Raw genomic sequence first — 26,480 nt, forward strand, 5'->3', positions numbered from 1 at the left:
TGTTAAGGGGTGCTACCTTCAACTAGTTTAACTTCCCCCTGCCCCATTCTGTACGTTCCTGTCCCAAGTCAGGAGCCTGAGATTAAGTGGCTGACGTTTTCATTAGCTATTTTGTAAAATAAATCAGGCCGATAATTTTCTCGTTTGAATTATTTTACATTTGTCATTTTATATGTCTATGCGATACGGTGAGATAAGTTTTTAACTTCTATATCATTTTGTTGGGGAGAATTGTCTCCTTGATAATCGTACCACATTTTTTACATATACATAACAATGTTAACCGGTCGTCGTAGTCTGTCATTGTCTATGTTATTAAAGCTTTATTATAAGCTTTATATTCCCAATGCACATCCCTTATGGTATGAAGTTCGCGTCTGGAAGATATTCGTTGTCAACATTTTCATTCAATTTATACGAACTGACTATCTGTTTGGTAGAGTTTGCTTTTCCTTTTTCGTAGTTCCATGGTTAAAATTCCCTTTAAGTCAGGAATGTGGCCATTGTTATATTATTGTTTGTTTCTGTGTGTGTTACATTTTAACGTTGCGTCGTTTGTTTTCTCTTATTTTTGAGTGTAATTTCACATTGCGATAAGACGTGTCACGGTACTTGTCTATCCCAAATTCATGTATTTGGTTTTGATGTTATATTTGTTATTCTCATGGGATTTTGGTCCGTTTCTGTGTGTGTTACATTTTAGTGTTGTGTGGTTGTTCTCCTCTTGTATTTAATGCGTTTGCCTCGGTTTTAGTTTGTTACCCCGATTTTGTTTTTTGTCCATGGATTTCTGAGTTTTTAACAGCGGTATACTACTGTTGCCTTTATTTAAGTTATCAACGCTAATAGAATTAAAATTTGTTCATCTTTATATGTTATATCAAATGATTAAAACTTTATCTCCGTTAGGCACGATTGTTCTTGTCTTAACAGCATTTTCATAGTGAATATGTTTATTTCAATCTTCATCCTATAACTGAAGATAATCTGTCAATTACATTTTTGTCTGAAGAATGATCGAGAGGTAAAGAAGGTCATCTGACATGATTCATTGAACCATTTTCGAATGTCATGATTAAATGATTAATGTTAAAAAAAATCATCAAATATACTAGGCTAATAGATCTGTACGACAGACACGTTTTCTCTCTCCAAAACACTCATCAGTGAAGAACGAATCAAAAAAGGTAAAATAACAAATAAAGAACGAAACTTAAGAGCATTGAGGACCAAACATCCCGAATGACTTTTTCAAAAATATACTGTTAATACTCAAACCAATCATACCAATTGCGACACACACCAAAAATTGAAGACAAGTGTTACATAATTTTGATATTGACGACCTCAAGTCTAAACTTCCAGAAGCCATTTTTTTTTCTCAAACCCTAAAAAAATTTAAAATGTATTTTCGGAACCTCCCCCTTTTGAACAAGAGTGCACACGCTGAAATGTTTCGCCTTCTTTACTAATTATTGATATTATGTTGATAGTTCTTAATATAAAGCTTTATTACAACTGTCACATAAACTGAACATTAACCAAAAAAAACCAACTAAACATTGGCCAATGAACCCCATAAAAATGAGGTCAAGGTCAGATGAACCAAGCCAGGCAGACATGTACAGATAACAATTCTTCCATACAACAAATATAGTTGACCTGTTGCTTATAGTTTAAGAAAAACAGACCAAAACACAAAAACTTAACACTGAGCAATGAACCGTGAAAATGAGGTCAAGGTCAAATAAAACCTGCGCGACTGACATATAGATCATAAAATATTTCCATACACCAAATACAGTTGATCTATTGCATATAGTAAAAAAGACCAAAACTCAAAAACTTGACTTTGATCACTGAACCATGAAAATGAGGTCAAGGTCATATGACACATGTCAGCTAGACATGTACAACTAACAATCATTCCATACACCAAATATAGTAGACCTATTGCATACAGTATAAGAAAAACAGACCAAAACATAAAAACTTAACTATAACCACTGAACCATGAAAATGAGGTCAAGGTCAGATGAGACCTGCCATTTGGACATGTACACCTTATAGTCCTTCCAAACACCGAATATACTAGACCTATTGGTTATAGTATCTGAGATATGAACTTGAACACCAAAACTTAACTTGTTCACTGATTCACGAAATGAGGTCGAGGTCAAGTGAAAACTGTCTGACGGGAACGAGGACCTTGCAAGGTGCGCACATACCAAATATAGCTAACCTATTACTTATAATAAGACAGAATTCAACATTACAAACAATCTTAACTTTTTTTTCAAGTAGTCACTGAACCATGAAAATGAGTCCAGGAACATTGGACATGTGACTGACGGAAACTTCGTAACATAAGGCATGCATATACAAAGTATGAAGCATCCAGGTCTCCCAGCTTCTAAAATATAAAGCTTTTAAGAAGTTGGCTAACGCCACCGCCGTAGCCGCCGTCGCCGCCGGATTATTTTCTCTATGTCGAGCTTTCTGCGACAAAAGTCGCAGGCTCGACAAAAACTGTTAAAATGTTTGCAATATCAGCGGGAGGTTTGGCTAGCCACAAAACCAGGTTCAACCCACCATTTGTTGTTTAAATGTCCTGTACCAAGTCAGGAAAACGGCTATTGTTATCTTATAGTTCGTTTCTGTGTTTGTTGCATTTTAGTGTTGTGTTTCTGATGTGTTTTTGTTCTCCTCTTACACTTGATGTGTTTCCGTCAGTATTAGTTTGTAACTCGGATTTGTTTTTTCTCAATCGATTTATGCATTTCGAATGTGGTACACTACTGTTGTCTATATCTATGTATGTTGGCGTTTGTTTTTGTAGAAGCTCATTGAATCTATTATTTCGTTGTTCCCCCTTATAGTTAGTATTTCACTCGGTTTTGGTATGTGACCCGGATTGTTTTTTGCTTAATTGAATTGTCACTATTAAGCAGCGTTATACTACTGTTGCGTTTTTTCAGAGAGTTTTTCAGACTACGTTACTATTTCGAAATCACAGATAGTCAGCTTATTTTATCTGCATCACATGTTCTCTTTACAAATGTTGTCTCCGCCTATATAAAACTTTTAAGAACATGTTTAAATATTCGGTACGACATAAGTTTATTAATTTGATATGTCAACAGCATCAGATACCTGATCATTCTTAAACTTGTTGTCGCTATTCTGAAGACTTAATTTAAAGCTCTGTAATAAAGTGAGTTTTTCGAAAGGTACCTGAATGAATTTTTTTAGAATACACTATGCCCACTGATTATCGAATCGAATTTATGTGCACTTTTTGCTACCTTTTCAAATACTACTTCTGGTGGTCTATGTTTGCATTACAAGAGATTTGTTCGTATTTTGAATGAAATGAAAAGATTAGATTTTTAAAGGTATCGGTTCACACAAAAGGGGAAAGGGCAAATTCAAAGATGTTTTACAAAACGTGTTATGTTAAGATTAACAGAATATAGCTAAATGTTTGGGCGGTACAGTGTATCTATTATTCAAAACAAAAGCCAAGAAACCAAAACTTTGTCACAATTGTCATGTTAGAACAATACGATGTCGTTTGACGGTTTTGATAAAAATTATCAAACCAGTAGATCTTCAAATGATACCATCCTTGCTTCATCATTTTTCCTATATTTAAAAAGTTGTATTTTATCCCTCATGCTGTATTGATATCAAAGGTGGCCTTGTAAGAATCTGTGGTCACATTTCTAAAAAGTTATGCCAACAGAATATATGTAGGGAAGTGTGGTTTCAGAGTATACTATTATTTCTTGATATAAAAAAAACCCACAGAACGATCAATAGCGTAGATGGATGACAAACTTTAGCCCAGGCTTAGGAGATGACAATAGATCCCAAATTGCACTTTGGACAAGGCGTTTCATATGTTCATCATGTTCATATAAAATGTACTTTGGTCACCATTTTACAACCAATAAATTTACAAAACTACAAAAAGAAGCATTCAACGTTCAATTCTTAACAATATGCTATATAGCGTGCTTTAAAACATACCGAGTTCACGATTTTAAATATATCAACAAATGTCTGCAATCAATATCAAGTTTTCTTCATAAAAAAAGCGCCAACTTAATTCGATCAGTCGAGCTTTATGATTAACACAAGCCTCATATGAAAAGTTTTTATTTACTATTTTATGACAATCTATTGTTTTTAATTCTTATTTTGATTAATTTGCTTAATACAAGTGTTTTTACAGTGTATTCGTCACCTAAAAAAATATTGACTATCTGGCTACATGTTTATTAGTTTATAAAACTAATGAAAGACTCACATGCTGACATTGGATACTCCAATAGTCATTTTTAAGGTGAACTATAAACAAATATACTAAAAAAACCAAGTAAACTCTGTATATGCTGAAGAGACACCATTCACATTTGACGGATGTTCCTAATGTATTTGCAAACTCCATAAAAACTATACAACTTGGTTTCTTTAATCTGACCATACTTCTGCAGATGATTCTTGTTCGCTATTTGATAAATTATGCTGTTCATTAAGTAATTCTGTATCTTCAGCACCTCGTTGTGTTTGAATGTTATTTTTTGTACAACACACATTTTTTCCTGTCCTTCTAGCCATCCGAAGTTTAAGTTTACAGTAAAAATTTTCCTGCCGATATGTACTACAATTTTGATTAGGTGGATATTTGATTCTCACTAATGTTTTGTCAGAGTCTATAACCTCCACTTTGTCTCCGGTTCTCCCAGCTTCTTCAACAATTGTTACGAGATTCGGACTGTAGTACTGTCTGACACCCATAAAACTTTGGAAGTTGTTATTCTGACTACTTTCTGAATATTCCGAGGGGTAAATGATAACCAAACTCTTACTATCTTGTGCAAAATCTTGTGCTTTCTGCATCAGATCTGTTACAAAAAGCAAAACTATATTAGCAATTCAGATTTATCTAAACAAGTATACATTGTCTTAGTTGTATTTAGCACTAATTTTCGAAATTTTCGGTTATTAATGCTCTTCACATTTGTTATATTTGATATTTCGTTGAAACGGTTTGGATCCAAATGTCACTGGTAAGTCTTGTGAAGTCGAAACATGCTTTTGGTATACCAAATGGTAATCCTGGTGTCTTTGATTAGATTTTAGATCTAGTCGATACCAATGCTGGCGAAATTTTCATCCATGAGGTTTTCTACAGAAGGAAATGCTTGTACCAAGTCAGGAATATGACAGTTATTATCCATTCGTTTTGTGTGTTTGGTGTGTTTGAGCTTTTGATTTAGCCTTCACATTTGTTATATTTGATATTTCGTTGAAACGGTTTGGATCCAAATGTCACTGGTAAGTCTTGTGAAGTCGAAAAGAGGGACGAAAGATACCAAAGGGACAGTCAAACTCATAAATCTAAAACAAACTGACAACGCCATGGCTAAAAATGAAAAAGACAAACAGAAAAACAATAGTACACATGACACAACATAGAAAACTAAAGAATAAACAACACGAACCCCACCAAAAACTAGGGTGATCTCAGGTGCTCCGGAAGGGTAAGCAGATCCTGCTCCACATGCGGCACCCGTCGTGTTGCTTATGTGATAACAAATCCGGTAAATAGTCTAATTCGGTAGGTCACATTCAGGAAAGGGAAGGGGATTGTAGTTACGACGTAAGGAAAATATCCGATATCATTTGTGATACGGTTATTCCATAACGGTCAACCAACTCGTGATGGCGTCCGTAAAATTTACGAAGGGATGATTTCAACTTCACCATTTGGAACTCTTGGTTTAATAGCTTCCTTGTGAGCAGCAACCCTCTATCAAGAAAATCATGATAGGAAATGCAAGCACGGGAATATCGTATCAATTGGGAGATATATACCCCGTATGCAGGTGCTGCTGGAATGTTGCTACTTAGAAATGGAAAGTTCACAATTGGAAAGCTGAAATCATCTCTTTTGTCGTAAAGTTTTGTTTTCAACCGACCCTCATTGTCAATTTCTAGATGTAAGTCAAGATATGAGGCCGACTTAACTGTATCTGTAGTATCCTTTATCTCTAGCTCGATTGGATAGATGCGTTCCACATAGTCACCAAATTTTGAATTATTTAGTGAAAGAACATCATCTATATAGCGAAACGTAGAGTTAAAGGATAGTGCTAACTTCTTATCTTTCTTCCTAAGAAGTTCCTGCATGAAGTCAGCCTCATAATAATAAAGAAACAAGTCGGCAAGTAGAGGGGCACAGTTTGTTCCCATTGGAATGCCGACAGTCTGTTGAAAAACACGTCCTCCGAACGTAACAAATATGTTGTCAATCAAGAAATCATGCTTTTGGCATACCAAATGGTAATCCTGGTGTCTTTGGTTAGATTTTAGAGCTAGTCGATACCAATGCTGGTTCCATCTTGAATTTTCCTCCGCGTTCAGTTTTTGTTTGTTTGTTATTTTACTCTTTCTAACTAAGCCAGTAGTCGACAATTTTGTTCTGACTTGTAAATATGATTGATATTTTTATCTGTTAACTTACACAATATTTTATGTTAGTTTTACATTATTTTTCGTCTGTATCATTTTGTACATTAAAATGCAAAAAACATTTTGAATATGTCATATATATAAATTTCTTTAACATTATATATAAAAAAAGAGTATCAAAACGATACAAAAAATACACGAATCAAAGATAACGGATCTTACCAGTTCCACCTGTAATACTTCCAGATATTTTGACCGTATAATAGTCTGATTGAAGTCTTTGTTGAATTCTTCTTGCTAGCTTTGTATCCTCGTCTTCGTGGAGGATAAACACATGGTATTGTCTATCACCTAATTTCAAGCATATAGAATAATGACTTTACTATATGATTATTACATTATTCTCTATGTTTTCGTATTTTTAACTGAGAAAATTTCTATAGAATTAAATAAAGACAACAGTAGTTTATCATATATCGATTAAATCCGGTCTAAAAACTCAAGGAAACACGTTAACTATAACAGAAAAACAACGAAACATCAGAAACACCGAAGTGCAACAAAATAAAAACAGCAATGCAACATACCTATTATAAACAAATTATTAGATAACAACTGTCACATTCTTGACTTGGTACAGGACATTTTAATAAAAAAAAAGGTGGGTTGAACATGGTTTTGTGGCAATCCAACATTTGCGCCTGATGGCAATGTTAGTTCGTGTCTGTGTGTGTTACATTTTAATGTTGTGTCGTTGTTCTCTCTTATATTTAATGCGTTTCCCTCAGGGTTTTTTTCTATCGATTTATGAGTTTCGAACAGCGGTATACTACTGTTGCCTTTATTTAAATATACCGCTAGAATTACTTGACAGGAATACAGTACAAATAAATGCAAGAACTCTCAGAATAGAGAAATACATAAATAAATAATGTGATAGTCCATTTTGACATATTAACTACAGAATAACAACGAATACCTAAAATTAATTACGGGCAGTACACAAAACATCATAATAGAATTACGAATTATGTGTTATACGAATGTATCAACGCCACAAAATAAGTAATTGTGCAACTAACTGCAACATCTAACTATGTCGTAGTTAAATCATGTGTACATAGTTGCTTTAAACTAAAATTAAATTGTCTTTATAATATGGAAATAGAATCCAGAGAAACAACAATAAAAAGAAAAAGAAATTAAAAGAACTAATGAAAAATTCTTTCTAGAATATAGTAGCTGTGATAAGCCTTACAACTTGTGTTTTTTTAAGTTGTTATTGTCTATAAATATGATTATGACAAGTATTAAAATGTTATAATGATTGATGTCAATTAATCTTGGTTTAACTGTCTTTTACATCATGCTTCAGCATTGCGTAGCAAATTGAATAATCTGTATAAAAAGATGGAAACTTACCTTTGTCTATCAAATGCCAATAAGGTATACGTGAAAGAATAAACAGCTTTATTCTCAAATAAAACACAGCAATGAAAATAATTGCGACTGTTAAAATAATAACCGAGGGTACCACTATTGCCGTTACTTCTTCTGCTGTAATCCATGTTATGTTGGTTATTTGGATCCCTAAAATATAAAGTAAATGTATTTTTTTCTTAAAATTCTTGCCAATGAATTTGAGTATAAAATGAGCATGTAGAATTGTCTTCCTATATGTAATTTGCTATATGATGTACATAAATGTTAAGAAGCACACATGGAAATGGAATGTGCTTAGTCTTGTTGACCTTAACACTGCTCAAATGCGGTAAATAAAGGCAACAGTAGTATACCGCTGTTCACAACTCATAAATCCATGGACAAAAAACAAAATCGGGGTAACAAACTAAAACTGAGGGAAACGCATTAAATTTAAAAGGAGAACAACGACACAACATTAAAATGTAACACACACAGAAACGGACTAAGTAATTACTAATTGCATAGTTATTGTCGGATGGGAAGTTGTACTACAATATATATAGCCACCTTTTTTACATCTTGGACATCTTTTACAGCAAAAAATCCAATTACTGTTTTGTGAGGTAAGAAATATGTGCAATATTACGTATAAAAGCTTAATGAGAGTACCATTTTGCTATGTTTTATAAGAAGTTACAACGTGAGGGAAACACATCAACTATAAAAGAAAAACAAAGGGACAACAGGAACACTGAAGTGCAACAAAAACAAACGTCAACACACATAGAAACGAATTAATTGATAACAATATCAATTCTCTACACCTGATTATTGGCAGGAAGAGAAAGTTTGAAATGAAAATATTTTGTTCGTGTTTGAATTGATTGACTATCTATTAACAAAACCATATCATATATTAACAGTAATACATTGAGAACTAAGATATCCATATCACGTAATGCACCAAAGATCTATTCAACTTTGTACTTGTTTGACTTTATAACTATTTTTATCGAAGCGTCACTGATGAGATTTATGCAGACGAAACGCGCGTCTGGCGTATTATATTATAATCCTTGTACCTTTGATAACTAGTATGCCCAATAAGAACAAACAACATCCTGGCCAAAGAGACAAAGGGCGAAAAGATAAACAACAGTTACAATACTTTACACCTTAATATTAAGGAACATCAAAGCTACAAACAGGGGATCAATCAAGATATCCAACAAGTGTATGCAGTTTCTTATCTTCATGTGGCTCTCTTCGCATGAATCATTGTAAATTAACAAAATACTAGTAAAGTGATAAGTCGCTTGCGTTAATTTAAAAAGCCGAGGGAAAGTAATGGCATTGTGATAACGACAAGTGAAGAATAAGTACTGGTACTCCAAATGCAGCATGTTCATATGAGTACAGGTAGCTCATTTGAATTTTTTTATGTATTTTTTATATGTCTTTTGGACTTCTTTCAGTTTATTATTTTTGCAATGGCGTTGACAGTTTCTTTTATGACATGAGTTTTGAATGTCTACCTTGAATCATTCACCTTTTTTAGGCATAAATATTGTTCTGACGAAGTTAATATTTATATGACTTACTTGCTTCCTTTAGTTTGACAATCAATATGCGATTTCCTTCCTGATAAGGCGATGTTACTAAACAGGTAAAATTCTTTTCGAAATCTCTCCGTTCAATTCTTATAATTTCAAACCTGGATTCTATGATGGTGTGATTCGACCTTTGAAAAATATACAAATTAAGTGAAATAAGTTTCATTTCGTGTTCTCCGGAATATTTTTGTATTAAATTATTAATAATAAGTCTACTCCAAATTTTACATATTTCTCAGATGGTTCGATAAATTTGCATGCTTACACAGACGTAACAGATAGCCAGTGAAATTAATAATTTTTTTAACTAAAACGTTAAAACATAATATCTGTATCACAAATTACGGTGGTTTTTTTTTATTTGCAGTATGTTTCAATGTGTTTGTATGTTCTTTCATTTTTTGCTGGTGTGTTTTGTATATGCGACTTTTTGTGTTTCTTTGTTCTTTTTTTTTTTTTTTTTTTTTTTTTAAATATTAAACATATTTTATTAACAATCACCTGTTACATCAACCCTCAGTTGCCCAAGGAAGCAACTAAGGGGGCCCTATTTTTACAGTCTCATTTGTCGGGGAAAAAGCAAATGAGAAAAAAACTCCCACTATCAATTATTAACATCAATCTTTATAAATATTATCTATCCTTGTACAAATGTACATGTACCTGCAATCATTATCGATCTATATATCTATACCTCTCACCATATATAATTATTTGAATAAAGTATGTTTTTTATCTTTATTTATTTCTCACAAAGGCTACCTGTATTTATTAAGCAGTTGGTTCTTATAAAGTGACACTGTACTTTAAAAGATCCCGTTAGTATGCTATTGTTCTATAATATGTCATTTTGATATATTTCTATTATGAATTAGAAAATACGCTGAACCACAAACGTCAGAAGTATTCAATCGCACAGTGGAATGAACTATTTGTGGATTCTTATAAATTCCATAGAACTTTTTGACTATTTTAAATATCGGTCTATTTCTGAAATTAATTCTTACATACTTTTGATTTTTTAACCCTGTATGCTAACATTGCCCATGTGAAATTTTAAAATTGATCGTATAAACATTGAACGACAAAAATATGTGACGTATAAAATTTTCTGACGTCAGACACGAATCAATGAATGTGTTTGTAGATAGATGTTTTTTTGTGTTCTGTTAAATAGTTCCTTTTAAAATTGTTACACGATGATGACTGCTGTACCGATATTTTGACTATTTTATTTATTATGTCTGTCTAGTTCACGCATCATTGTAAATATAACGGAATTTGATGAGACTGTCATCAAAGTGAGAGGTTTAGCGCTATAAAACCAGATTTAATCAACCATTTTCTAAAAATGCCTGTACCAAGTCAGGAATATGAAATTTCTTGTCCATTCTTTTTTGATGTGTTTTGTCATTTGATTTTGCCATGTGATAATGGACTTTCCGATTAGATTTTACTCTGAGTTCAGTATTTTTTTGATTTTACTTTTTTTCACATTAAGGATGTGGAATTTTTGTTAGATTTTCGGAATCCTCTGGTTTTATCAATTTGAATGCCTTAAAAATTGTGGTCAACTGACCCCCATTTCTTTTTTTATAATTCTTTAACATGTATAATTATAAGCCATCTGTAAAAGTTTTATAAAATCTTTGTTATGTTTTAATAGTTTTTTGAGAATTAAACTTGTCAATAATTAACTATGAACAGTCAAGAGAGAACATTTTCCCGCCACAATTTCATTGGCTTATATCTCGAAAACAAGCACATTGCCCTATATATTTTTTATTTGCTATTTTGGTTCCTTTATTGATCCCAATATATACTAGTATTATGAAAAGCTTGTTATTTTGAAACTGAGTAGCGAACTTCCTTGAGTTATCTTATATCAACTCTCTAAATGTTTACGGTTATGCTGTTTATGCAGTTCACAATTCAAAATTATATCGTATTGTCTCATGAATGAGGTAGGTTAAAATTGTACTACTGTTCCCATTTCGTCTTGCCTATAATTTGTTGATTTTAAACAACTTATCTACAAAAGGGGCGATTCAAGGGAATGGAATATTTTACAAATATCTGGTTATGTTTTCAATGTGTGACTAATTTGCCGATTAATTGTCGATAAAAAACAAAGATTTTATTTGGAATGCGTGTGGTTGTACGTCGAGGTTAAAGCATGCTGGTTTATAAATGCTAGTAAAAGTAATAATACTTGTACAAAATTCGTTTGCAACATGATACAATCATTCAAAATTTCAAGACTACGACAACATTACTATTTATATGAGCATTTAACAACAATAGATATATGATTGATGCATACAACAAAAAACTGTATTGTAGCTGACATAACAGGCGGAAACCCGGTTGAACAAAATAATCGAAGCTCTTTGTTAGAAAACGCGATAAATGCTTACTGTGCAGTTTACTATAGTAACAAAATTTTTAAAAGTTAAAATAAAATGACAATTGTCTGCTCAATTACGAAGTATTTTATTTTAAAAACACTATTTGCATAAATTGTTCAATGTATACATCACATAGTTAAGCAGAACTAGTCAACGACATGGTTATCTATCAAGTTGGATGTAGAAAATGCATAACCTCCATTTTTTTGAAAAATTTACAACAGACGGAGAACATATCAATCTATTAGTTCAGTAATTTTCGTGTCTGTCCTTTCATTATGTGACTCGAGAAAAAAAAATCTCAAAAATGAGTAACAATTGTATCGAAAAGAGAAAATCGAGTGCACCTTTTTATGTTAGGGCGTGTTTGAGTTGAATATTTTGTCTTGAAAACGTATAAAGCAAGAGTATTTGATACACCATCTCGCTGTAGATTTAATACCCTTTTATATATATCAAGACTACAGGTTGACTTTATAACATAAACAATGCACAGTACTAAAAAATTAAATATACGGGTCAAGTGAAATACCTTTCTAATGAACCACAAAAACAGAGTAGGTGTGTTCGAATAGCTAATTTTTACTAAAAGCACTTGACGACAGTCTTTTAAGTTGGATCTTAAAAATGCATGGCTTCAAAAAAGAATCATTTTTTTTGTCTGTGATGATTAGGGTTTATAGTCTTCAACCACTGAAAATTTTAAGTCTGCCCTTCTACGAAATATTTAATAAGAATTTTTCTAAATGTTTATGAATTTTCGAAAATTCCACCTGACAACCGATCAGACAATGGTTTTAAGTGAACTCAATGCAGACAAGTACATTAACGGATGCTCATTAGCTAGTAAATACATTTGTCTTTTAAAATACAACTGGCATATAAGGATCGTAATGCTGCTATATGGATAAATTTATCGATTTGCAAGAGCTAAATTGGCAGCGCGTCATCCCTACAATGGTGTAAATGGCGTAATGGGGAGATAATTTTGACGAAGTAGAATCCTGACTGATAAGATTACATGGGTGGCGGATAAAAATCAAATGCTTAAATTCCCAAACCACTGTTCTAATTACATTTATCAATTTTAAATGCTAACATAAAATGTTTTAAAAAATAACACAAAGCAATGAAAATATTATAACTGCAACTAAAATTAAGACAGATCGCACGATGTCAAAACTAAAAACTATTCCAAATCATATTTCATACCTAACACACTCAAGATCAAGCAAAACAAGAGTTTTTTTTTTTAATTTTGTATTCACTGCACCATAAAAGACCTAAAAGTACTAGTGGCCTTAGGTTATTAAAAATAACAAAAAAAGTAAACGGTCATGATACATATTCAAATTCATTTCTGAATAGTAAAATGAATGTACTTTAGTTAACTGTAAATGTAGAATTTTTTGCAGTGTTAGAAAGTGGTGAAAATTCTAAAAAGGCTATCATTATCCCTTATGGGCCAGGAAATACTACCGTGCCACCATAAAGTGATACCTTTCTATTGTTGTTACATTATATCTTGGAAATATTGTGTTGTTATCCAACGGTTTCAACTCTATTCCACTTTCATCATACCACGATACATCTCTGGCAGCATCTGGAGTACATCCAAAATCACCTGTGCAAATAAAACTAACTGTTCCGCCAACACTTCCGTACTGTGTCTTAGGCCCATACGCTTCTGGTTTCACTCTGTCTACACAAGCTATGTAAAAACATTTTATTTTTTTACACATATTATGAAAGGTGAGGTTATCAAGAAAATTTTGGCAATAAGCAAATGGGTGTATGTTTTTTTCCCCACCCTATTTTGTGAATAAAACGGAAATATAAGCAACATTCATACAAGTGGGAGGTATTGCAAGCTATCAAATGAGAAAGGGAACCACATCAACAAACGACAACTACTGAACATCAGATTCCTGACTTAGGAAAGGTGAAAGGTTACTTTTGTCAGTTATTGTGGACATCCCTTAATTTCTAGATTTTATCTTAGATTTCGTTATTATGTTAATATATTTTTTATACTCTTATACAATATTTATTTTATTTTTTTAAATTATACATTCTTTATTGAAAATTTTTCACATTTGTTAGTTTGATACAGAAAGTACCGGTACCTTATCCCGGCCTCGTTAAACATTAGATTGTAAATTTAGAAAATTTGTTAGTAATTGTTAGTATTCAAAATAATAAAATATATATTTGTGTATCCATTATTTCAATATTGATCAATAAAGAGAGAATTTTATTTAAGAGAGAAAGTGAGTAGAGAAGAGAAAATAATAAATAAATAAAACACAAATGCAAAAGAAAAACAAAAAAATAAAAACTAGAAAAAATAAAAAAAAAAATATCCTTGAAATTTGGAATTTGGCAGCAGTATTTTTTTCTTAAGATACAACATTAAATGGCAAAGTTGGTTTTCCATTGTAAATAGTTCATATAAACACATACAGATATTAAATAATGAATATGCTATTTTAGGCACAAAACAAGTACAAAAAACAATAAACAAGATATAACACAGTATATCATATAAAAACATATATGGTGGTGTGGAGAGGGCTAAAAAACAATATACACATTAACATTACATAGGGTAATTCTAAGTTGCTTAAGTGTAAATCATTCTAGTAATGGAAGCCAGGGGTCCCAGTAGAGGTTGGCAATGTGAAGAGGCTTTGTTTTAAAAAATATGTTCTTTTTTAGTATAAGATTTTCTTTTAGATAGTTTTTCAGCCCTGCAAAATTTACTTGATTTTCACACAGTTTTGTTCCATAGATAAAGAATTTTGATAAAAATATTATAAAGTTTTTTATGTTATTATTTTCTGTTTTTCCTAAATTTCTGAATAAAATTATATCCATGTTAACTGGAGTAATTATTTGTGTTTGGTTATAAATCCAGTCCATGATTCTTATCCACAGATCAGCTATTTTATGGCATGTCCAAAATATGTGTTCAATATCTTCAATAACTTCATTGCAGAAAGTATAGTTATCGCTTTGTTTTATTTTTATTTTAGATAAAAATTTATTTGTGCCCAATATTCTGTGTATTATTCTATATATCAGTGGAGTTTTGAGCATTTTGTGGAGTAAAAAGACATATTATGCAGTTTTCCACTCAAATTTTTTATTGAGTGTTAAGGACCATTTTTCTTCACATCTAAGTTTAGTTCTGCTTTTTTCAAATAAAACATTATACATATCTTTCGAGCCTTTTCTTGATAAAAAAAATATTTTTATATTATTCGGCATAATTGGTCCTAGTGTTTATGGATATATAGTTCTTTAAAGCGTTTTTATATGATTTTATTGATGAAATGACCCCATTATAAGTAAGAAAGTTTGACTTAATTTTATAAATGTTTTGGAATTGTTGAAAAGTCATTAGTTTAATAAATCATTTATCAAAAAGATCTCTTTGTCTATCCAGTCTTTATAGAAAATAGATGTTGCTTCTATTTTATGTTTTCATTTTTCCAGAGGGAATATGATACAAACTCCTCTTCATCTTCTCAATCTGTCCAAGCTTTAAAAACTTCTTCCCAAATAGGGGTTTTACGTCTCTTTGTTCGGCCTAAATGAATTAGGTTTTCAATACTATTTTTGTTCAGTACTTTCTAATAGCTTATTTAGTTTTGGGTTGTTTTTCAACAACCGTCTAATCCAAGTTAGTTTTAATCCTTTTATATATTTGTCAATATCTATCTTTTTCAGCCCTCCTAATTTGTGTTCAGATCATAATAAAATTTCTCTTTTTATCTTGTCAGGTTTGTTTTCCCAAATAAATGAATAAATTTTGTCAGTTATTTGTTTTAAAGTATTTTTGCATGGTGCTTGTAATGTTAAAAACAGATGGTTCAATATTGAAATAATTATTGTCTTAATGATAGTTATTTTTCCAACTGGTGTTAATGTTTGTTTAGACCAAATTTTTATTATATTTTCATTTTCTTTAATTTTTGGACCATAATTCAACAACTCTATTTCATGCAAATTAACAGAAAAGTTTATTCCTATTCATGTAAACCTACTGAAACCCCATTCTAATCCCCATTTTACACACATGGTGTCTTTACTATAATTTATTTTGCCTATCCACACCACCTTTGTTTTTTCCAAGTTCATATGGAGACCAGACATTTCAGCATATTTTTGAAGTAAGCGAAGAGATGCATCTAGAGATTTGGGTGTACCGTCAAGTATTATTGATGTGTCATCTGCGTATTTGGAGATAAGATATTCTGTGTCATCAATTTTAATTCTTTTAATTTCTTTGTTATTTGTGATTAAGATTCCTAGAATTGCAGCACATAAAAGAAAAATAGTAGGTGATAAAGGATCTCCTTGTTTACAGCCTCTTTGAATCTGAAAGAAATCTGATAAAAAACAGTTTTGGGATACTGATGAGCTTATATTTGTGTAAAAGGTCTTTATCCAAAGTTTTATAGAGGGCCCAAAATTGAAAAAGTCTAATACTTCATTTATGAATTTCTATGATACGGAATCAAAAGCTTTTTCAAAATCTATGAGAAGGAGAAGACCTAGCAAATCATTTACCTCTGTAGAGAATAACATATCATATATGAGATGAGTGTTTTCTCGAATATATCTTCCAGGAATAAAATCTGTCTGATCATTGCTAATAATAATGGGTAGAACAGATTTGATACGCTCTGCTATACAACTTGATGCTAGTTTATATGTTGTATTTAAAATACTTATTGGTACCAATTTTTCATAAACTGTCTGGTTTATCACCTTTTGGTAAACAAGTAATAATACCCTGTTTTTGAGTTATTGATAATTCCCCTCTTTTGTAACCATAAATTATAGATCTGAAAACAATTTTTCCTACATTTGTCCAAAAGAATTTAAAGAATTCATTTGCAAAGCCATCTGACCCTGGACTTTTCTTATTTTTCATTCTACGAAAAGCTGTTGTCAATTCATTATAAGTTATCTCCCCCTCTAAAGATTCTTTTAATGTATCATTTATTTTTTTATTATCAGAATCAGGTATTTCACTATTAAGATATACTTTACTCAAGCTTTCTGTTTTAGTATACAGTTTTTTATAGTAATTTTGGGCCTCTTCTAATATTTTATCTTGTTTACAAATTGTCTCCCCTTTTTCGTTAACTAGTTTGGGGATGGTTTTATTTATAAAATGTTTAGTTTCCATATTAAAAAAAACCTAGATGGTTTTTCCCCTTCTTCAATCCATTGCATTTTGACCTGATATAGTATCCTCTCATTTTTTCTTTCCTAATTATTCTAAGATCAGATTCATGGTGTTCAATTTCATTTAATATTTCCTCTGTTTAGATGCTTTCCTCTAATTTCTGAATTTTTTTCTGATTATATCTTTTCCTCTTTCTCTCTTTCCTTTTTTTATAAGATGCATAGGAAATAGTTTGTCCTCTGATTTCTGTAAGTAATATTTCGAAAAAAAAGTTGGTCATTTATTGTAAAGTGGATGTCTAAATCATTAATTTGTTCTAACGTTTCTCTATTATATACTAATGATGCATATTGGTCTTTTACTTTAAGTATAGTGTCTTTTATAGTTTTGGAGTATTCAATATCATGTAAAAGTTAGTTGTTAATTTTCCATAATCCTTTTCCAAGTATGAAATCATTCATCTTCAGATTTAATATCATTGAGGAGTGATCTGATCTATAGCTGTTGTGATTTTGTACATCACCTATATTTTGATTAAGGTCTTGGGATATTAAAAAGAAATCTAATCTTGCTTGTTTTATAGGGATTAGCTTTTCTCCATGTGAATTGTTTTAAATCTGGATTTATTTCCCTAAAGGGGTATGTTAAATTATAAAGATCTTTTAAGTCTAGAACTTTCTCCTTGGCTTTTGGGTTATTAGTCTCCAGTTATAACAACTGATGGATTGTTTAAGGTTTCTACCATTTCACTAAGGTTTATATAAAAATCTGGTGTATCTTTGTTTGGACCATATAAGGTTATTAGGGTCATTCTCTTTCCTTCGATTTCCACATCGATTCTTAACAAATTTCCTTGATCGTCTTTTTTTTACTTTATGTATTATATACTCAAAGTTTGTGGTCAATAAAATTGCTACCCTTCTTTGATTTGTAGCAAATGGATTAAAAATGCACTCTCCTCCCCATAGATTTTTTATTGATATTTCATCATTTTCTGAAAAATGTGTATCTTGTAAGCAATATACATATTACAGTTTTTTTATTTAAGATAATCAAACACATCTCTTCGTTTCTCTATTGAATTAAAACCTTGACAGTTGTATGAGAGATATTTTATACTATTATTACTCATTTTCAAGTGATATTTCCATTTAAAAAAACAAAAATATGTATTTTGTTAAATGCATAAAAAAAAAGAACATACAGCTGTGTACTAAAATGTGTGAATGTGAAAATATCTTTGAGATGTCTGATCTCACATGCCATGTCTGAGTAGAATTCAAACTGTAACCAGAATACACCAACAATGCTGCATAATATATTATAAAGTACTGTGCCAATAACATGAAGGAGAGAAAAAAGACATACAATTTGTAAAATGTAAAAATAGAAAGAAGAAAAAAATGAGATAATATATAATCAAAAAGAGACAAAGCAAGAAAATCAAATAATTAAAAACAAATTATGTTGTTCAAAAAGTAACATATCCACATTGTTCTACTTCCTTTTTAAATTACAGAAATGCGTGATATCTTTATCATTAAAACTAGAGATGATTATCTCCCTTACATAAATCAATAGAATGATTTGTGAGAGTCATTGATTGATATGATAGTTAACTCAGTCATTTAAATATATATATATTTTTTTTTCTGATATTAATTCATCCAAATATAAATCCAAATACATTGTAAGGTTTGTTCAAAAAGTTAGAGATAGTGAAAAAAAAATGTATTTCTTTTTTTTTTATAAAAAATCAGCTATCTATGTATGACTTGTGTGTACACAGATTTCACTCTTTTGCTGTATATGTTTTAGAGAGAAAGAAAAAAAGTACATGTATGGTACTTTATGCATTTAGGTTCATAGTTTGTTTACCCGGTAGTTAATATTTCTTATTTTAATAGTTCTACTTAATACTACATAATCTTCATGTAAGCATTTATGCTATATTGCAATTTAGGATTGAATATTCAAGTCATGGGAGAAGTAATTCTCCACAAAACAATATATAATTTGATCTTGACCAGACTATAAATAGTGCATGTATATATGTAGTCAAGAAACTTGCAAAGTAGTGGCTCTTGTTATGCACATGTTAAACCTAAGTATAGCAAAATAGCACTAAACAGTTAGAGTGATAGCTAAACATACAGCATAAGGAAGCATTAAATTATGTTAGAGCAATGAATAGCATCTCAAAAATCCTGTAAAAACTAATAATTCTAACAGTATATTTTTGTATATATCAAGGAGGAACATAGTTGGTACATACATTACTATGTAGTCTTAATTTTTATAAAAGGGTGCAGATGCTGATATAAAACAGTATTTAGATCTCTGAATATAGTATACATTGGCACGAATATCGATTTTGTCATTAGCAAATTAAAACATAACTAAATTGTATCTTCTTTTGAGGCGGGATGTATAGAGACATAGACACGTTAATTTTCTATAGAAGTCGCTCCTCTCCTCACTATCCTACTACCTGTCGATACATTTATGTTTGGCATTGCACAAGTCATGTCTTCTCTGACTGTTAATGACGTTAAAATACTAAATCCCTGGGATGTGTTTTAGTTGATTTTAGTCTCTGATGCATGATTTTTTTTATTATAAATTGTTTTTGGCTTTTAACTAGCTGTCAGTAACTGCGAGTACTCTCAAATCGTATTTTCTTGTTAATTCGACCTGTTGATAATGTTTATAATGCTTTTTTGTTATTTTATATTTATATGGATCTTGTCTATATACCAGCTTTGTGACTATTTGGAATATCACTTCTTCTTACTACATTTGTATAAATTTCAAGATTTACCTGTATTTTTTTAAACCCGGTTTTTTTTTTTTTTTTTTTTTTCTAAAGTGAATATTTTCGAATGGTTAAATATTTCGCAGTGGTGTTTTGACATGGCTTTGTTTGGACTTGTTTGTTTGCTTCTTGGCCTTGAATATTTGTTCCTAATATTTTGTTAACTGTGCATTTGCATTCAGATATCGCAGATCAAATTTATTCGTTTAAAGTGTATTAATGTACGTTTTTTGATTGAGTTAAGCCTGCCAATTGACATTTTATCGTGTGTTTTTCTATGTTGTGATGTTATGCTATTGTTTCAGGAAAAAGGGAGAAGGTTTGGATCCATTAAAACGTTTAATCCCGCTGCAAATGTTTATACCTGTCCTAAGTCCGGAATCTGATGAACAGTAGTTGTTGTTTGTTTATGTTATTTATACGTCTTTCTTGTTTCTCGTTTTATTATTTTTTTTTATTTTATATAGAATAGACCGTTGATTTTCCCGTTTGAATGGTTTTACACTAGTAATTTTTGGGGCCCTTTATAGCTTGTTGTTCGGTGTGAACCAAGGCTCCGTGTTGAAGGCCGTATATTGACCTATAATGGTTTACTTTTTTTTAAATTGTTATTTGGATGGAGAGTTGTCTCATTGGCACTCACACCACATCTTCCTATATCTAGGTAAAGACAATTTAAAGTTTGAAATATCAACAATTTAGTCCAATGAATATATCCCTTTCAAAGTCCAAAACACAGGTTTAACACTATGTGTTTCTTTGACTTATGGCGTGTTGTTGGGTTGTTGTCCCTGTAGTTCAAATCTCACAGGATTGATCATATATGATCATATATGAAAGCACTAAATATTAGAATGCTAAAATATTAAGATCTAAGTTTATTTCTTTACTCATGGATAATTTTTATATCATTTTTTTTTCCTTTTTCCTTTTTTAAAACATTTGTTTTTATAATGGACTCATTAAATAAGGTATTTACTTTAGTAGTCGTGTCTTCCTGTATGTACCAAAGAAAGATGATAAGTAACACATGTATTTATGGTTTAAACTAAAGATAAAAAATGAACCTTAAATAATAAGACTATGAACTAACATGCAGCCTATGTATATATACATTGTGCTCTCCTACCATATCGTTCAAACGACCCTCATCCTTTTGCATGAAATTCGGAGGATAAGTTGATGCACCATTAAGCATACAGCGCAAGGAAAGAGGTTTTGTTTTTTCAAATTCTATTTTTTTCACTTACTAAATGAAGTAGGCTATCATATTGTGTAAATAAATTAAATAGTATCGAAATAACTCAACATAATTCATGGTAAAGTACATCCCCAAGTGTTTTTTCTACTTATCCTGATTTCGAACCGAACGTCTATTTATTTCATTCTACAATCAGCAATGGCGTTTGAACTGTTTGAACAAAATGATATCAATCCTGAGATATCCTGTGTAATTTTCCAAATTGAAATTAACATACAAATATTTAGAGTATAATATTTAACGAAGTACAAATTAATGCTGATCATGCAACTGTTAGGTCAGTTTTCTATTATTGTAGGTGACGGGTGAACAAAATTAATAAATAAATCAGCAGGATAATTTTGTATGAAAATAATACGTAAGACTTTCGTACAACATGAATTGCTTTAGACAAGATATAATTGAGCTTTCACATTATTCAAAATATTACTTGATCGAAACTAATTTCATCTTTTCACTTGTTTTACTGATTAAAGATATCATAATTTTGAGCATAAACGGAATACATAGTATATGCTATTGTTTTCATTATGAAAGTATCAATGTCAAATCTTGGCGATAAGGTAAATTATAATATTCATTTGGTAGTGTTAAATATTATAATAGTATAAGGCTGTCAATGTCATATCCATCTTGAAAGAATTTCTTGACTTTGACTTCATTTTCAAAGTTCAATAGATAGTTGTATGCAATCCGATGTAAATCCTTCATCTTGAAGGTTTAAACATATATACCATCATTCATTCATTATCAAAATCGGAGATGAGTTTTTTTCTGCATTTTAACTCTTGCTTATTTTTCTTACTTTATGATTGTATCATTTCCCAAAGCATTCCCAATCAATTCTTCTAATACAATAATTATTATAAAAAAAAAAGAAGCTTACAGTATACATCTATTTTAGTACTGTGATTTGCAATAACATTATTTTCACTTGAGAAAGCAGTACATCTGTAAATTCCTTCATTATTCCAACCAATATCTAGTATCTGAAGGGTCTGGTTGTTATCTTGAAGTGAAGAAACCCAAGGTAACGGTTGCCATGTTAATCCATCTTGTTTCTTGAACTCCCAAGTTATTCTAGAATAGTTTCGAGCACAGCAATATATCTTTTTATATTTGCCAACTCTTGCATAATCAAAGACTGCATTCCTGTCTCTTATAAAAATCTCAGACGCTGTAAATAAAACATATTGTTTCTATTAGAAACGGATGCATTAATGGAAAAACGCTTTGAATGAACACAGAAGATATCCGACTTGTTGTTATTTTGCACAATTGCAAAGAATTGTATGCTTGTAGTTTGAAAATCCCTCTACATTAAAACATTCTAGGTATGACATAATTTACGATTTTATTATCATTATGATTAATTATTTTTCTCCTAATGCCAATTTATTCTCTTTTAATATTTTACTATAGTATACTGATAATAAGAAGCACCTAGCCCCCCCCCCCCAAAAAAAACAAAAACAATCCCCGAACGAACTCCATTACCTCTCAATGATTCAATCATATCAATACACCCTATAACGTGTTTATACATCGGACGATACAAAAAATATCATACCGTCTCATTTATAATGTTGTCCAAACTTTTTATAATGGGATTGTCGTTTATATAAAGCTTATTCATTCCATAAGTGTGATCATTTCCGGTAAATGTGGCGGATCTAGAAATTTTCATAAGTCGGGGCCCACTGACTGACCTAAGAGGGGGCCCGCTCCAGTCACGCTTCAGTGATTCCCTATATAAGCAACCAAATTTTTTCCCAAAAGGGGGGGCCGGGCCCCCTGGCCCCCCCCTTAAATCCGCCTGTGCTATTCATCCTAAACAAAATGAACCCTCATCTGGTTCACCTTCAGACATTCCTATATTTGCAGGTACATAATTATGGTTATAAATAAAAATCTATTTATGAAGCCAAAAATCCTACAAAAGAAATACAATTACGATCCGCTTATGACATCTATAAATAAATACAAGGAAGTGTGACATGATTTCCAATGAGACAATCATTCGTGAGAAATAAAAGTTAAAAACTACAGGTCAACATTCGTGGCAAATTCCTCAACATGACAGCTATTAAATTACTTCAGATGTTCACTTACATTAGTTAGTAGAAATACATTTTAATCTGTCTAATTGATCTTCTGTACACCTAAAAACGTTTTGCATTCATAAAAAAAATTATTGTCCCATTTTTAAATCTTCCTACTAATATCTAAATATGCACCTGTTTACCAATGGTAGGTGATGCATGCATACATGACATGATAACCCTGTCGACGCACACTGTTTCACTCCTTTCTTAGTTCTTTAGATTCACTCAGTTTGTGTTTGTTAGCTTGATTTTTCTTAATAATTGGTTTATGAGATTCGAACATCGGTAAACTACTGTTGTCTAACTTTGTCCCCAAAAATTACTTTCAAAACAGTGTTTTATTATTGATTCCGATATGACTGACATATCTCTATGAATAGGACCATTGCGCATTGTTAGCCTTCAGTTGAATGATAAAGTTAATAATATTATTGAAACGGTTCTAATGCATATTTGAAAAACCTATATGGTCCAAATACTCATACGGTCCGGCCCGTTAATAACCAAACGAGTATCTACTTATATGGTCCGACCATATGAGTATACGCATATGGTCCGACCATATGAGTATACGCATATGGTCATGACCATACGTGTATGGTCCATTTACTCATATGGTTCGGAACATATACAGATTAATGAAAATAGTTTTGTTGTAAACTCTCTTTTTGCTGAAATTATCTCGTCACATTGTAAGGAAAAGGACGTGTCTGCGTATTAGAAACCATATCATACCTTCCTTTATCAACACATTTTCATTATTGTAAAGAAGGTAAGACATAACTGTTAGGGTTTCAAGGGTCTGATATTTGCTCGAACCAAACGATACCCTTCAAAACTAAACAAAAATGATATAACATAACTGATAAATGTATAATTATGATTAAACATTCTTACCGTTATAAGTAGTATTTGGTGTCAAAACACAGGACGAGAACACGTAGTCAATCAAACCAAGCAGCACTGCTGCGTAAATCATCATTCACTCTTCTTCATAAATAATATCGCGGTTTTTCCAAAAACCGACTGTTTAAAGTCAAATTTTACCTGTATGTATTAAAAAACATGCCTTTTAAAAGATAATGAATATCAAGTTCATTCATTAAAACCTGCATTTTTCAAAGTGGACTACCATTTAATCAAATTCCTAGACAAGAAATATTTCTTTAAAAATGCATGTACACAGAAAAACTACATTAACATTCAAGAAATATTCAGATTATGGATTATTTTGAATACACATATATTGGTATATCTTCCTTACCTAAGTAAGGAAGCTGTTGTATGGTTGCTACAGGACAACTTTCAAAATGTCGTAGAAGTTAGCAACTATGTGTCACAGTACGGTCTTTAGCTATGAGCAAAACACATACTAGAACCACATGGAAGATGTTCATATTTTATTTTTTTTATAATTATTGGAAGTGATTAAGTAAACTTTTCATGTGTAATAAAAATAAAAAGCAATCTAACATCTTAATTATCCAGATGAACAGAAGAACACAGGTCTCGTCTACAAAACTCATTAGTGACGCTCGAATCATAAAGGTAAAGAAAACAAAGTTCAAATTTACAGAACATTAAGGAATTGAAATTCCGAAAGCTTTGACCATATATAGCCAAGGTAATCTCTTCCAAGTGTATAGAAATTCCTTAACATAACAAACCATTCAAACGATAATCGGTGAATTCATAACATGACCATAATCAATGTGGAGAAAAAGAAAACATAAGTGCTGACTACTGGTCTGGTTATAATACCATCGGAGTGGAAACCGTTAAGACAAAGCGGTTGTTGAAAAATTTGCAGCATTTGTTGTTTTTGTCTACCTTCATATTTCATAATGACCTCTCTATTTGAATTCCCTTGTACGGCAACGCCTAAACGACAGCAGAGACATATGTCTCTGACGACAGAGAGCATATCAATTCACATGCCTCGTGAAAAGAGACAAAGAAAATATTCATACTTAACACCTTTCTACTTATCTTGTATGATTCTGAAATATACCAAAAATGTCAGAAAAAGACAACTTTATTATCCTCAGACACACAGAGAAAAAGAGGATATATAAATACTGATAATATAGATATATGACAAATACATAAAGATAAACATAGCAATCTGAATTTGATCAATCTTTGTAAAGGTACGACAAAAATTCATTCCAGACTAACAAATTCATAAGTATCCTCAATTTCAATCAGCTATATGCAGATATCTATAGTCCATCTATTGTCAAGTTTATCAATACAATGCACTTTATGTATTTCCCTAAAGGAATTTCTCAAACATTTTCCTAACTCAGTTTATAATATGGTACCTTCTAGATATGTGGGAACGAGGAAAACGAATCTCAAAATCCAGAAAAGTCTGAAACATAAAATGCATTTCACATTTAGTCATCTAGTTCATTCCATGCTTTATAACTTATCCAGATTCACAGGTGTGTCTGTACTTGGATTATTTCTGTCGTGTAAATACGGCGTTATAAAACAATCGGCTATGATGAACCTTAAGGTACCAAAAAGTAAAATAACAAAAATACCGAGCTCCAAAAGGAAATTCCATATGGAACATCTTTATAAATTGTCAAAATCAAAAGCACATCAAACGAATGGAAACTAACGGTCGTATTCAGGCATTTCCTAAAGTAGAAAAGGATAGATTTACCTGGTTTGATTTTCAGCTAAACCTCACAGTTGTATAACCAGTGTCAGATTTAGAGGCAGCTATAATTGTAATAACATATGCAGCGGATCAAAGGAAAAAAGGGAATAAAACAATGAACCTACTTTTTGACAGTATGGATCTAACGATTGCTTGAAATATCATGCTCTGAAATCAAGTCTAGAAAAGCAGTTCATTAAATCAAATACTGAGCAACACGAATCCCCTAATAAACTGAAGTTGCACTTATTTGCTCTAAAAGGATAATCAGTTTTTGATCCTTAAGTGGAATTTGTAATTCAGTTCAAGGTATCAAAATCCAAAGTTACTGGGTTTCAGATTATTTCATAAACAGGAGAAAGAGGGTGGTATTTTGGCTTTAGCAACTGGCCAAAGGAATATATCCTTGATCATCTCTGAAACAGATATTCAATAACGGTCAATTTCATGATAAAAGCACCAGTAAAACTTTTGTAAAGATAGCTAAACACCATCAATAAGA

At 31.3% G+C, this 26,480-nt stretch overlaps 1 protein-coding gene across 1 annotated transcript; it reads right to left on the bottom strand.

The window, feature by feature from the left end:
* Window positions 1-4,092: 4,092 nt before the first annotated feature.
* LOC143067360 (uncharacterized) lies at window positions 4,093-24,527 on the bottom strand. Its single transcript, XM_076240554.1, has 7 exons — window positions 24,205-24,527; window positions 22,089-22,379; window positions 13,427-13,637; window positions 9,507-9,646; window positions 7,903-8,070; window positions 6,703-6,831; window positions 4,093-4,910 (listed from the first exon to the last, which is right to left on the bottom strand). Exons 1-7 carry the CDS (start codon window positions 24,287-24,289, stop codon window positions 4,477-4,479), a joined length of 1,458 nt encoding a protein of 485 aa, XP_076096669.1. The 5' UTR covers window positions 24,290-24,527; the 3' UTR covers window positions 4,093-4,476.
* Between the last annotated feature and the right edge of the window lie 1,953 nt (window positions 24,528-26,480).

Source organism: Mytilus galloprovincialis, chromosome 3 (genome assembly GCF_965363235.1).
Source record: "Mytilus galloprovincialis chromosome 3, xbMytGall1.hap1.1, whole genome shotgun sequence".
In the NCBI taxonomy this organism is placed as follows: domain Eukaryota; kingdom Metazoa; phylum Mollusca; class Bivalvia; order Mytilida; family Mytilidae; genus Mytilus; species Mytilus galloprovincialis.